Here is a 15,256-nt window from a genome sequence, read left to right as displayed (position 1 = left end):
ATCTGCCCTGGACTAGTGGGAATAATACGAGGATCACTAATCCTCATTCACATGTCAAGCATTAGAGATAACATCTATTAAACCGAACTTGTTACTAAAAATAACCCTAACTAGGCTAACTGAGGCACTATCTGCTTTTCACCATGCCTATAGACTTAGGCTAGGTGTTAAATTAGAAATATTTGACAATATGAACAATATGAAGTTGTCTTAGGCCAAGCGTCTATGCTTGATGCTACCTCCAGACAACAACCTGTCAATGAAAGCTATGGATTTATTGGCACCTGTGAGTAGATTAAGGAGTCCTGCATCACTGAATGTTAGTGTTGCTCACATAATTGCTATTCTAGAATAAACTTTTAAAGATCCCTGTTTAAATGATGAACTAAAAAGACCATAAAATTTCTATCCTATTGTGGCCACAGGACCCAGGTCCGCCTATTACCCCATTACCAAATTTGTTTCTTATTGATGTCAAATGTTGTCTCAGCTAATGCAATGACCCAAAGCGCTACGAACATCCTGTCTCTGTAGGAACTGAAAATATATTTACCTCCAAGGTTTAAACAAAGGAATTTTATACATCATTGTGGAAGAAAGATAATGCAGAAGAAAACCTGCTACAAGCTTTTTACTGACAACAACCTTCATACATGTAATAAGCAAGTTAGGAAAAACTGTAAAGCTAACAAAGGTATGAAGAGTTTTAGCTAAGAAATGGAAACAAGCATGATTCTACAGTGCCTATAGTAGATATATTCACCATTCTGGCAACGAGAAATACATATAAATATAGGGACTTGTTGTATTAGCCTGTATTTCAGAGAAAATCCCCAATTTAAACGAGCCAATACTCAGCCACTTCTGAATGATACAATTTCTTAAATGAGATTCTATAACATATCCATTTAATATATATGTCAGACTCTAAGATTCCATTATATAAATACACAACTTCTGTCACCAAGATGAGCATGAATAGACAAAAGGAAAGAATGTGAGCATAAATCCATATGTATCAGCCTGTGAATATGATATATAAATATAAAAATACAGATAAAGATATAAATATTTTGGAAAATATCTAAGAGAGAAAATTTTGTATATATAAAAAGACAGATAAAGATATAAGTATATAAGAGTACATTTATTGCTAATAATGCCTCAATTACCGGAGAAATAATGAGAGTTACATCTCCTAGGCAGTCCTCCGTATGTACAGGCTAGTCTATTACCCTTATCTCCTTCCATGTAAACTTCCCATCTAAAATTTTGAATGGTAATCCAGAAATGACTAAAATGGAGGACGTAATGAAGGTATCAAGGGCTCAGCAAGACTGAAAAGACATGAAGTAAGAGCTTTCTAGTATCTACGGATGCTGAGATCTAAAGAAGGAAAATAAGGATCAGCCATTATATCAATATATCCTACCAAATTCAAAACATACTTTTAGAAAGTATCCTACTTTCATACAATGAAAAGGGAATGCTAGAAAAGAAGTAATATATCAACCGTAGTGATGGATAATTATATATATAGAGTTAGACCACTACATTTGCCCCCTATACTAAAGGAAATAACGACCTCTGACTTTGTTTCTATTAGACTTAATCCACTAGAGATAGTGGATTAATCCTTTATCATAAAGCCCTGGCTTCTATTACTAAAATCTAACCTTGTTCCTAGCTTTTAAGACCTCTGACTTCGTTTCTATTAGACTTAATCCACTAGAGATAGTGGCTAGTGGATTAATCCGTTATCAATTATCATAAAACCCTGGCTTCTATTACTAAAATCTAACTTGTTCCTAGCTTTTAAACTTTAATAAAGCCTTATGTATTTAAGGTAACCCAATCCCCCTCCTTTACCCCCATTTGCTCCTAAATTGGCCAGGCTATCAGCTACTCCATTTCATTCCCTACATATTAAGTTAAAGATCTGACAGAATGCACCATTATGGTATTCAATTCTTCAAATTTTTCTCTGAAATTTTATTCCTTAGAGAGCAATATACAAAATTTTTCACATGGCATTAGATTTGTTTTTTCCTGTGTTTTAATCCACGGAGAAGAAAGGAGCAATTTCCTTCCTCCATGTTGGAAATGATTTCATTTTATAGCAATATGATTTGATCAGCTGCTCTAGAAAATTAGATAATGAATTCTGTATTGTTTGTCACATTTTTTAAATGTTAAACAGATTTGTTTGTAATGTTTTTTAAATATTATAGTTATGCCGTTGAGTTTTAGATATGATTTATACTTGGTAAAGTTAACATTATGTAAATATATAGTATATAGTAATTTTTTTACAAATAATATGAATTTATTTAAACAAAAATAAATAAATAAAAATTTACACTCTTAAGAGGTTTTAATTTTTAAATAAATATATTGGAATAATTAATTTTCAATTTTCAATTGTGAATTGAAGTTAGATCAATATTATGATTATCAATTAAACATTTTTTTATTAATTCTAATTCTTAAATTTATAAATTTTAATTTTAAATTATAATTATTTAAAATAATATGACTTTTATTTTAATGAGGGTGTTATGTTTAAACTTTAGATATAAGATTTGTGGTATATGCAGTAATTATGTGTCCATATTTTTTCCAAAGCAATGAAAATCTCTTTGATAAATCCATGCCAGGGGTCTTCGGAAAAATGGCTGTATTCGTATCCAATACCATATCCGTAGCTGTATCTGTATCCATGCAACTTTGGTTCTTTGCTATTGTGGACATTCATCTCTAAAATATTGACAGAAGATTCCTACTTATGTTAGATATTTTGGAAACCATTTTAAAGTATCTTTTATTTTGCAGTTTTTGAAACCTTCTTTTATAAAGGATGGGGAAATCTTTTAATTGCATTGTATTACAAGTTCCATATCACAGGACTATTTCTTAAGTGATTTTTCTTTTGATCTTATTAGCAGAGACATATCCTCTATAATATTAAGTAGCATTGACAATAATTTGGTGTTTGCCTGCATCAAAATTGCATATTTGGAGAAGAGAATTACGCTAATGTGAAGCTTAGGTTTTCTGTGTACTTAATGCTGTAAAATTGTATTAAAAATTAAAAAGATTCAGTGGTTGTTTTTGATGGAAGTAAATTGCCATTTTTATTGAATTGAATTTGAAACATCTATCTGTTTGTATGCAGAAAGCCCATGTGCAGCAGTTCATGGAAACTGAAGATGCATTGAATAAATCTGCAGAGGCAAGGAAGGCCAGTGAGAAGCTGATAAGGCGAATGCATGGCAGTGATAATGGAGATGCAGGCTATTCATATGTTGTTGGAGAAAACATTCAAAGCTCGGGAGGCCTGAGACAATTTGAGGTGCACTGAATTATCTTTAGGTGTCTATTAATTATTGTCTGTTTGTTTCTCTCTTGTTCTTAACAGGATATTTTATTTTGGTGTGTATGGGCAAGATTGTGGTTGGAGTGGAGTGCAACGTAAAAAACCAAAAAATAGCTGTTGTTGAAGATGGGATTTTTAGTTACTTCCAACATGGGGGATTGCTTTTGAAATCCGTGCAATATTTAATCATATGAAAAGACCTAAAATAAGCTGTGTAGTCTTTTTATGAAATGGATCTTCATTAAACAAGGAATTTTTTGGGGATAACATAATGCTAAAATTGTGTGTTTTAATGGAAGTGAATGGAAAATTAAATAGAATAAACATTTTGAAGTTTTAGGGTAAGGCGATGTAGGGATGGCATAATGTGTTTCAATCACGGCAAATGTTTTCTGGACTCAGGGAAAGGCAGTTTTATTTTTGGATTTTGGAAATGTCAAACTCTTTCGAATTTTGGCAGTATAATTTTTTTCCAGAGTTTGTGTATGACAGTTTTTATCAGATTTTTGGTATGGCTGGGGAACAGCAATTAAAACTAATTCAAATGCAATAAGATAATTAAATGTCTAGATGTAAAATTCATGTTTCAATCCAGCAAAGATAAATATTGTCATAAACAATTGCAATCAGACTAGCATTAACTACTAATCTAAAAATATTATGTTGTACATCTTAAATCCGTAGAATACAAATATCTTTCCTTTCTTATGTATGTACTGGGAAGAGGATGCCCTTGGGGAACCATCTTCTACGGCAGTTCAACTTCTATAATCCCCTGGATATCTGGAGGATCATTCAGATCCAGGGGTGTGGCCTCTTGCAACACTGCATATGGCAGATAAATCATATGGTCAACCCAAGATAGATAAATATTACCATAAATAACTGCAATGATAGTAGCATTAACTACTATCTAAAACTATGTAGTTGTACATTTCAATTCTGTACAATGCAAATATCTGTCCTTTCCCATGTGTGCATTGGGAAAAGGGTGCCCTTGGGGAACCATCTTGCATGGTGGTTATGCAGAAATCTCCGTCTTTATGAGGAATTGAAGGAAATGATGGATAGGATTTTTCTTTTTTGGGAGCTGGTGCCCCAGATGAGAGTATTTTGTGCGACTTTCTGATTAGGTTTCCATACAGTGCTTGGATCAGCTGTGCTGTGGCAACAACTAATGGTGAATAATTTCTTATTTATTTTTCTTAAATCAGTATTGGGAGGGACTTTTGATGGCTAAGGGATAGCTCCATATATATATAGGGAGATAGATGATTAATTTTCCTAGGATTTAACAAAACTCAAGAGATACATATGTTGGATTCAAGGGAAATAAGGGATGTTTTACTTAGAACTGGTGTGCAGTAGGTGATAGTGCTTTGTGGAGTCATCCAAGTAGGTCCGGCACACATAATAATTGATTGGACAGTAGTATTGGAAAGAGTTTTATTGCTGATATAAGGTGTAGATATGTTTGAGGGATAATCAATCAGACATTTTTTTGAAATCTCAATAGTGACATGTGTATTGTCAAGCTATGTTGCTGGTTTGGGTTATGCAGTTTGCTATTTTTTTTCACTTAGTTTTGTATGGCTTGATTTAGCTGATATATAATGAATATGGTATATATTAAAAAAAGTATAATAATTTAATACTTTATCTAAATATAAATGTATCATATATTATGAAGTAGCTAATAAATAAATTAATGGGCATGCACACGCGCATATTAATATATTGCAACACAACAAAACAAAATTTAAGTTAAAAAAAATCATGTGTAAATTTAAAAATGGGGGCTGGTGGACCTCCAAGGACTTCCCCATCCCATTAAACAACAAAAAAAGAAAAAAAAAATCATTTTAACATTTGCAAACTTCTGTTGAAGAATAGCAGTTGAAAAGAGAGAGCACATCACAGTTGAAATAGGAGGCTAGGGCTTTAAATCTACCTACATTAGAGGCTAGTTTTTCATTTGATATTGGTTTTTTCAATTTGTTTTGCATCTTAATTTTAATTTCCCAATTTTTTAAAACAATGAGGGCACTTCTATTTTTTATTTTTTTCTTTTATTTGAGCTTCCAGCTCGCTTTTAAATTGTTAACCAAAAAAATCATGAGCAACAATGAGAGTAGTGGTTGTGAGGAGGTTGAGGTTCAAATCTAAGAAAAAAAATGGAGCTAGAGAGTATGGCAGTTATCAAGGGTTTTTCAGGAAGTGGTAGTGTAGTAGGGCCAGCAAGAACAAACCCATTTGAATCTCCTTTTAAACACCTCAAAACTTGTGGAAAAGGCCCATTTGATGCCAAGAAACCTCTTGTACAATTTGCACCATAAAGCGATAAGGATTAGTTTTTAATTGTTTATGGGGTACTAAAGTGTCTATGGCATTTGTGTAAAATGAATTTAGGGGCAACAATATGAGAGTTTATTATCATATTTTGCTGATAGGTTGTCAAAGGGTGAAAAGGTTGTGGAAAAATTTTGTTAGTGGAGGAGATTGAGACAACTAGATTGCATAGGAAGGGTGGGAAAATAAAGCAATTCATGTGTGTGCGCATGCGCGAGCGTGGGTGCATCTCTGTCTCTGTCTCTGCGTGTCTATGTTGTATGCGTGCATGTGTGTGTGTATGTGCGTGCACGTCTCTGTTGTGCATGCATGTCTTTGTTGTGCATGCGTGGTGTGTGTGCATGTATGCGTGTCTCTGTTTGTCTCTATTGTGCATGTGCGGGCAAGGGTGCGTAAGGGGGGGTCTGTGCATGCATGTATGTCAGCATATGCATTTGCGCATGCGCGTGTGTTTGTGGGCTTTTGTATTCACATAGTGACTGCAAGGTTCACATTACACATCACTCAAATTTGGTAAACCCTAGTCCTATTTTTTCTAAATTGTGATTTTAGGGAAGATTCCAGGGCAAATTTGGGAGGGGGCATTACAATGCCTAGTCTGGTATAGCAATTGGTAGTATTGAACTGAAAAAAACTTGAGTAATTTACTAAATTGTCAAGTCACAATGGACAAGTTCTAGTATCTCAATTCCCTTGATTGGATGAGCTTTATCACCATGGAAATGATTGAAGACGATACTCTTCAATAATGCCAATATCGTACAATGATGTAATGCAGAGGAATGTTCCTTTTCGTTGTTCAAGCATAGTTGAAATGCTTAGACACAACAGCTTCTCACTAAGGCCTGAAACAGAAAACCTCTATGAAACTTGATGAAAACCTCAACAACATGAAAATTGCTGAAATTTAATTTGAAATACCTATTTTTCCACAAATTTCAGTGAGGAGATGCATTTAACAAGTCAGATATATTTACATGCAAATTGGGTACAAAATGCCATCCTCATGTGGCTAAAGGCTGATAGCCTGATAGTTTGAAGCAAAATGAAAATAGAAAATTGTCTTTGTAAAACTTTAAGTAAAAACTGTAGGAGGGGTAGGTGGTGTGGATCTGGTCATAGGAGTCTGCTGTGGCAGCGCCTCCTTGCTCAACATGATTGACTGTGACTCGACCTCCATCGTGGATGTAGATGGTGTTGGCACTGACAAAGACTCATCATTCTCAACCTCTTCATCCTTATCCTTGTCATTCAATCCTAATCCACCCCCTCCTCCATAGCCTGCCCTTCCAAATCATAGATCTCATCCTCTGTAAATAATGGAAGTTGCTGTTGTGACGTCCAATCACTATAAGGATCTATGCCATCCAAATCAACGTGGACCAATTAGTGTTTCCTCTACCTTGTGTACAACTGAAGGTTATTATGTACAAAGACAAGGTCATTGAGGCACTTTTGTGCTAAATTGTTCCTCTTTTTCATGTGAATGTCCTTAAACAAGCTCTGATTGCACTTACAATTGGATGATTTATAAAGTTGACATAAAGGGATTTTTTTGCAGATTTGTGACATTTCTACCCCAATTTTGTAGAAGCATATACAAAATAAAATATTGAAGAGCTGGAAATCAAGTTGAAAACATAGTTTAATTTTTATCTATTTATCTTGCATTAGAAATACTCCAAAATTCCAAATATTATACTTGGGGTTTGAGTGGTTCTTCCACTTTTAGCCAAGTATGAAGAGAATAGCTTGTGTGTTGCTCTCTGGTTAGTGTCCGATTCAGACACAATGAGGTTTCTCACCTCAACCTCGAATATAATCCTCTGAATGTATGCAGGGAGGCCCTCCATGACCTCTCCACTGAGATTCGATAAGGATGACGAGAAGTAAAAAAGGAGGGTTGAGGAAGTACCCTGCTGCATGAAATCAAGATCGAGTATCATCCTTTGAATGTATGTAGTGAGGCCCTCCATGACCTCTTCATGGGATCCTATAAGGATGGTGAGAAGCAAAAATGAGGGTTGAGGAAGTACCCTATTGTATGAATGTGTTGGTGGAGCTGAATTTTCTTTTCATTTGACGTTTTACCTCTCAACACAGGCAATGTCTATGTGTTGATGCCCCTTCTTATTCAACCCACTTCCCTCTAATGATAGCTGTGCTTCAGATGTGTTTTTGTGCACAAAATATCTATCTAGAGACTGCACCTGTGACATCAATAGTGGTGCTCTACTAGAAGTATCAGAAGTGGTGGCCGAGAGGGTGGTGAATTTGCAGATACGTGAGCCAAGAAGAGTGTCCACTATGCCTGCAATTGCTACTTTTTCAAGGTTGATTGTTACACCTTGAGATTTAGCTTATGCATGCTCTCATGGCCAGTTTTTCCTTTTCCTTTGCAATTTTTTCTCTTCTCGAGCAGCAAGATATTAATTTCTTTTGTGGTTCCCACATAAACTCTCGCATCATGTTTTGTGATGTATGCAAGGTGGTATTTCAAGCGGCACATGCCTCCATAAATAATGTTTTCACACTTGATTCAAATTCCGGTATCATGTTTTGATCCTTCAAAATCATACTTTCAGGCCTTTTCTCTAGACCCCTTAGAATGCGTCTATTGAGGTCTAGGTGGACCTTGAAGCTGACCCCATTGTAAAATAACCTCTGTTTTCCATTATCAATCAAATCATTAACCTACTCATACAAATTGAAACCACAACATCACAAATGAATTTATTAATAAAAAATCTAGAAAATACTAAATTAGTTTAAATGATTTTTGAGATATTTGAAATATGAAAAATTCAAGAAAAAAGTGTTCGGAATTGAGTTTTTTAGGAAAAGTTGAGATTCTTGAGCAAAAGTGAAAAAATGTTAAAAATGGTGTTAAATCTTCTTCATTACACTTAAAAACAATAGAGTACTTAGGAAATGCCATTATTGCGTTTCTATAAGTGTAGATGCAACAAAAAGGAGTTGAAATGATTTAATAAAAGAAAGAAAATAAACTTGAAAACCTACTTGAGAATTAGATGTTGCTTCAAAATCCTCTTTAAACAGTTTTGAATTGGCCCTAAATCGACTTAAATCCTTGCAAATGATCTTGTTTAATACCTTTTTGTGTCACATCAAAACTTTTTAATACAGTTGCAGCCGAGAGAATAGCGTGGACTTACCTAGTTAAAGTCTGAAAACCTTATGAGCAAAAACTTCTTGCGAGAAAACAACTTCTTGTTGATTTCTTCGTAATTCTTTTATCTATGGCTTCAATAATCAAAACAAATTGTTCCTAGAACAATTTATATTTGCTTTTGAATTAATGCATGTTGAAAACTTGAATACTTTTATCTATGGCTTCAATAATCAAAACAAATTGTCCCTAGAACAATTATAATTGGCTCTTGAATTAATGCATGTTGAAAACTTGAATCCTTTTCAATACCAAGTTACACCAATTAGATTTGCAAATGATTACCAAGAATTAGAGCATGGATATTGTTGCAATAGGCATATTTGTATATGTTTCATAAATTAGTTGTGTACATGCTCAAGAATATTCTCCTGCATAATTTGAGCACATGCTGCACATGCATGCCAGCCTTAAATTTACTTAGTTCAACTTGATTTAGTTTAGTATAATTGAGCTCCAGTTTTGACACTCTGCATATCATGCACTTCTAGTTTGCTATTCTTAGTTTGAGTTAACTTTTGTATATTTTTAGTACTATTGCTTTCTATAAAAGCAATTTATCTCTTCACTGTAAGTCATCTTGCAATCATTAGTCTTTCATATTGTTTTTTTCTTGTGGAATATAACAATCCTTTCTTGCTATTGTTGCTTTTGGATGGCGTGTTTGTTTGTTTTTTGATCTCTTGGTGCTTGAGTTGCAAACTTCAACATCAACAAGGCTTATAATAGCTAGTGGAATAGGACGATGTTCCCTTCCTAATTTGTCCTAGAGTTTGCCTTAAAATCACAATTGCAACCAATTAGGGTGAGGGTTACATCTAATCGAATAAATCTTTCCTCACTAATATGATCTTGGATTTGGATCTTGCAATCACAAAAACAATTTGGGGGAAGAGATATGATGGGTTCGCTTGAAGCCATTTCTACACCAAGCCTAAGAGTGGATGTCTACCACAATTCTTTTGCTTGGTGACTTGTATTGCTTTCCCCGATCGATATTCTCCTAATAGATAGTTGCCATCTTGTGGAGTTGGGTGGAGGTTGTAAGGGCCTACTTGACTTTGTAAGTGCCCTCTTTGTGCTAGGTTGCATTGGTCCTACTAGGACGACCTTCTTACAAACCCTTTGGCATCCTCCTCTTACTGGGAAGGTCTTTTCTCTTGCAAAGTGGGTTTTAGACAGCACGCATAACTATTTTCCAACCTAGAGGCATTTATTCAAGCATTGTCTTACACCAAGATATGTATGTATGTGTGTGTGTCTACGTACATACATACGTACATGCAAATATAAAAACAAAATTTGACAAATAAGATATAGCATTTATTATATAAATATGTGGAATGCATAGTTGGATACAATTCCCTCAACTGCTCTCTATTGAGGGTATGTAGGTTGTGTTCTGATATGGTACTTGATGCTATGTCAGTGGGTGGGTTGTTTTGCGTACAGATTCCACACTGATATTTCTGCAGAGGGAGAGGTTAATTGATGGTTGATGCTGTCCAAGCTTATACATCTGAAAGGAAGTGCAATAGTACAATCTCGAGATATATTCAATGGTGTTCTGATAAAAGAAGCTGATTTCTGAAGGTTCGTATTTTTATTGAGTGATGCCGATTTGATGCCTAAGTCAGATATGTGGACCGATTAATTATTATTTCAGCCCATTCACGATGTTGACAGTATACAGGATATCCGTATTCTTTATTAGTATAGAAATTGATGTATTAATTTAATTACTGGAGTCTGCTGATGTTTTCTGAGCTGTATCTCCCTTTCTTATTTTTAAGTCTTGACGCACCTTTGATGGAAGCTTGCATTGGATACTTGTATTTTCTTCTGATGATGAGCAATCATGTTTCCTTATGCAGTTGCAACTTCTTGGTAGAGGAGCGACTTTTCCATGTGTGATCTGTCCCTTTCATAATTGAACATTGTCTTATCAATGACAGATCTAACTTATAGAACTGCCTTTTATCATTAATCAATCACATCTTACTGTTCTTAATACTCTATCATGTGTATTGCTGTTTGAGGGAGTTGCTGCCATTAGAAGGCACAGTCAGATATTATTCATGTTGTAACAATTCTTAAGGCCTGAATGATGTGTTGTTTGATATTTGATCTCTTGATGCTTGAGTTGCAAACTTCAACACCAACTAGGCTCATAATAGTTAGTGGAATAGGACGATGTTCCCTTCCTAATTTGCTCCAGAATTTGCCTTAAAATCACAATTGCAACAAATTAGGGTGAGGGTTATATCTAATTGAATAAATCTTTCCTCACTAATATGATCTTGGACTTGGATCTTTCAATCACAAAAAACATATTGGGGGAAGAGACATGATGGGTCCGCTTGAAGCCATTTCTACACCAAACCTAAGAGTGGATGTCTACCATAATCCTTTTGCTTGGTGGCTTGTATTGATTTCCCCGATCATGTACACTCTCCTAATATATAGTTGCCATTTTGTGGAGTTTGGTGGAGGTTATAAGGGGTTACCTGACTCTGTAAGTGCCCTCTTTGTGCTAGGCTGCAATGGTCCTACTAGGACGACCTTCTTATGAGCCCTTTGGCATCCTTCTCTTAATGGAAGGTCTTTTCTCTTGCAAAGTGGGGTTTTAGACAACATGCTTAACTATTCTTAAACCTAGCTTTGCTCAATCATTTTCTTACACCAAGATATGTATGTATGTACATGTGTGTCTATATCCATATTACAATAATAGATAATCGTCTATTATTAGTTAATGGTAATCTATTGTAAATATCTAGTTAGCTTTAGTTGGCTTTCGCTTTTTTAGCTTTCTCTATTAGAATAGAATGTTTCTATTCTTTATGATCATTTCCTAAGGAAACATCATTTTATTCTTTTGTAATATAACAAGTATTACAAGCAAGTATTACCTTTTGGTCTCTGTTAATAACAAGCAAGTATTTTACTAGTTACTTCGTAATATATGGTATTAGAGCCATTACTTAATTTTTTTTTCAAAAAAAAATTGTAATTTCTTTTTGAAATTATTTGTTAATTTTTTTTTTGGAATAATTTCAGAGTTTTCTTGTTTCAAAAAAAAAAAAAAAAGCCGGCTATGGTTTTGTTGGAATTTTGGAGAATCATCAATAACAAATCATCAAATTTGTTTGAAGATTGCATTATCTCTAGTTTGTGAATGAAAACAAGCTTGCATTGTGTGTGATTTTTCATTTTTTTCAGAGCAGTCGGCACTCCAAAAATCGTGCTTTTAAAAAACTCATTTTTTTATTGCTCCCGTTTTCGCTGGCTGAGGAACATGGTGCTGCTACAAACCATGATTTTCTGTGCTATCTCGCTTTTGTGTTGCAGACGTCTTTGCTGTGCATCACGTTTTTGCAAAAAACGTGCCGTTTTTTGCAGACGGGTTTCTGCTTTCGATTCTTCAAAGTTCCAATTGCTACACCATTTCTTTGGTGTTCGTTTAACACTCTCCAGTCATGTTCGTCCATCCTTGAAGAAACCTCAGCGTTTTTATCAGCAAACCTCATTATTTTTGCAATTTTTGACCATTCATGGCCATCGTCTAGGGTTTTGCTCGAAACCTAAATTTTGAGCTTGGATTTTTTTTTTTGATTTCAATTTCATGGTGGGTTTTTTGAGAGCTCAACTTGGTCATTGTCAAATTTTTCTGGGTGCCTTGATTTTCATGCCTCAACTTTCGAGCCAGCGGATCTTGAAAACAACACCATATTTCTTCTGGGTTTTTCGAGCTCTCTTTTAGGTCACTTCGATTTTTCTGGGTCTTTTGTTCTTTTACCTCAAAGGACATGTCTTCACCAATTTTCACAGATTTTCATTGAAAAATGTGCCATGGCATCTCTGACAAACATTCTGCTCGAGCACAACTCCAAATTCAATGGTCGAAATTATGGCACTTGGAAGCAACAGATCATCACAATTTTTGAATATTGTAACATTGATCAACTTGTACTGGGTGTTATGAAGTGTTCGATTGCTCCTGGTTTTGATCAGGATACATGGGATTTGAATAATCGAGAGGCAGTGATGCTTCTCAAATTATCCGTAGCTGATGATCAGCTTTCTCAAATTCTATTTGGTAAGAGAGCTGCCAAGATCTGGACCCATCTCAAAGGTCTCCATGAGACTTTTGACAAAAGCAAAGCTTTCTTTCTGAAAAACACTTTGTTTTCTATTATCATGGATGAGCGCACCTCGATCTAGGCACACTTGAATTGGATTCAGGAAATCCGTGATCGGTTACTTACCATCAGTCGCAAGATGGAGGAAGAGGATATTGTGGTTATCACTCTTCGGAGTTTACCAAAGTCCTATGAGCGTCTTATCGAGACCCTCAACATCACATCTTCTAGTGTTGATTTGAAGTTCACTGATCTCTGCACACTGTTGCTTCAGCAAGATCAGTGGAAACAATAGTTCGGTAGCAGCTCCAATTCCACCTCTATAGGTGAAATCCTTTCAGAAGGATAAAGGCAGGTCTTAGCAACCATCTTAGCAGAAGTCTTCTGCTCTAGCATTAGATGGTTTCCGAAAGAAGAACATTCAATGCAAGTATTGCCACAAGTTTGGACACATGAAGGTTGAATGTTAGAAATGCTTAGTTGCACAATCTAAGCAATCAAGTTCGCAGCCCAAAGTGAACAGTGCTAAGCACACTAAGTAGACAGAGTCGGCCTTTTACGCCTTCATGGCTAAAAGACCTGCAAATCATGTGAAGTCATCTGCTTGGTACATTGATTTAGGTGCCTCATCATTTCACTCATCGCTTAGACTGGTTTACTGACTACTAACCTTGTTCGGACTTGGTTATTTTGGGTGGTGGAGAAGAGTACACGGTTGTCGGCAAAGGCAACATTCAGATTCAGTTTGCTGGGAGGAACCTCATATTCCTCGTTGTGTACTACGTTCCAGGGATGGAACTAAATCTACTCTCAGTCAGTCAATTGCTGTGACATTCTCTAAACTTGGATGTCACCTCCAACTCACATCAGTGCACCATCATTGATCGGGCGACTTAGTTTATTGTTGTAGTGGGTCTTGAGGATCATGGTCGTTTCAAACTTCCTGATTTTGGTGATTCTTGAGACTTAGCTATGGCTGCTATGTGGTCTTCTGTGAGCACACTTTAGCATTAGCAATATGGGCACTTAAATGTGCATTATCTCTCACAGCTTGCTTGGGATGAGCTTGTTCTTGGATTGCCAGAGATTTAGATTCAATAGCTTGGAGTTTGTGATGCATGCTAGGCTGGGAAGCAACATCGCACACCTTTCACTAGTGGCGATTCATGGCGAGCTTCTCAGGTACTTCAACTTGTTCATGTAGATATCTGTGGTCCTATGGTCACTCCTTCTGCTCCTGGGTCCAAGTATTTTTTGTTGTTTGTTGATGATATTAGTAGAAAAATGTGGGTGTATTTCCTTAAAAAGAAATCAGATGCATTTCTTGTATTTCAGAAGTTTAAACCTTTAGTTGAAAAAGAGTCTGGGAAATCTATTATTACTCTTAGATCAGATAATGGGGGGGAATTTTGTTCTAATGTTTTCTCTAGCTTCTTGGATACACATGGCATCAAATGCTAGTTTACCATCCCACACGTGCCACAACAGAACAATGTAGTTGAATGTCGGAACATGACAATCACCGAGATGGCTTGATCCATGCTCGAACATGGACACGTTTCGAGAAAGTTTTGGGCAGAAGCAGTTAACACTGTAGTTTATCTGTTGAACCAGTCGCCCATAGTAGTGGTCAAAGGTAAAACTCTGGAAGAGGCCTCGTCAGATCGCAAGCTTAGAATCAGTCACCTGAAGGTTTTTGACTCCCTTGCTTTTGTTTGGATATCTGATGTGCCACGCACCAAGTTAGTTGTCGAGAGTCAAAAACTCATGCTTGCTGGATACAGTAGTCTTCACAAAGCCTACCACTTGGTCGATGTTGAGACATCTCATCTCATCTTCAGTTGTGATGTAGTCTTTGATGAGTAGCGATGACCATTCATGCCTGTTTCTCCTATTCTTGATCCAAAAAACCAGCCTATGAAGGCTCATGATTTGGGAGTTCGGCTTCCATTAGGGCTCCAGTGGCTCTTGCAGCTCTAGTTATACCAGTGATCCCTGTACAAACACCTTTGGCTTCTCCTCCAGGATCACCTCGCTTTGAAGATGCTTCACCTGAGTTTGATCTAGATTCCTTTTGATGAGGAACCTGGTCATCACGCATCTCTTGATACTAATGTTGGTCATTCTCCTATCCGGTCTAAGTGGTGGGCTAAGACACTTGTTGATCTTCGTGATGATGAGCTCATAGATTGGAGAACT

At 35.9% G+C, this 15,256-nt stretch overlaps 1 protein-coding gene across 3 annotated transcripts in view; it reads left to right on the top strand.

Moving 5' to 3' along the window:
- AUG5 (HAUS augmin-like complex subunit) overlaps positions 1 to 15,256 on the top strand; it is a 64,977-nt gene that overhangs the window by 13,257 nt on the left and 36,464 nt on the right. For all 3 annotated transcript variants that reach the window (XR_016363883.1, XM_089825522.1, XM_089825521.1), the window contains exon 4: positions 3,176 to 3,352. Coding sequence is in view for 2 of the 3 variants with exons in the window: in XM_089825522.1 (XP_089681648.1) it covers positions 3,176 to 3,352 (177 nt within the window). In the remaining variant the exon portion in view is untranslated. The remainder of the gene's footprint in view (positions 1 to 3,175; positions 3,353 to 15,256) is intronic.

This window comes from Cupressus sempervirens, chromosome 4 (genome assembly GCF_028749045.1).
Source record: "Cupressus sempervirens isolate cs-2001-9-10 chromosome 4, ASM2874904v1, whole genome shotgun sequence".
NCBI lineage: Eukaryota > Viridiplantae > Streptophyta > Pinopsida > Cupressales > Cupressaceae > Cupressus > Cupressus sempervirens.
Note: the sequence above shows the minus strand (reverse complement) of the source record. Positions and strands in the feature narration are given on the sequence as shown.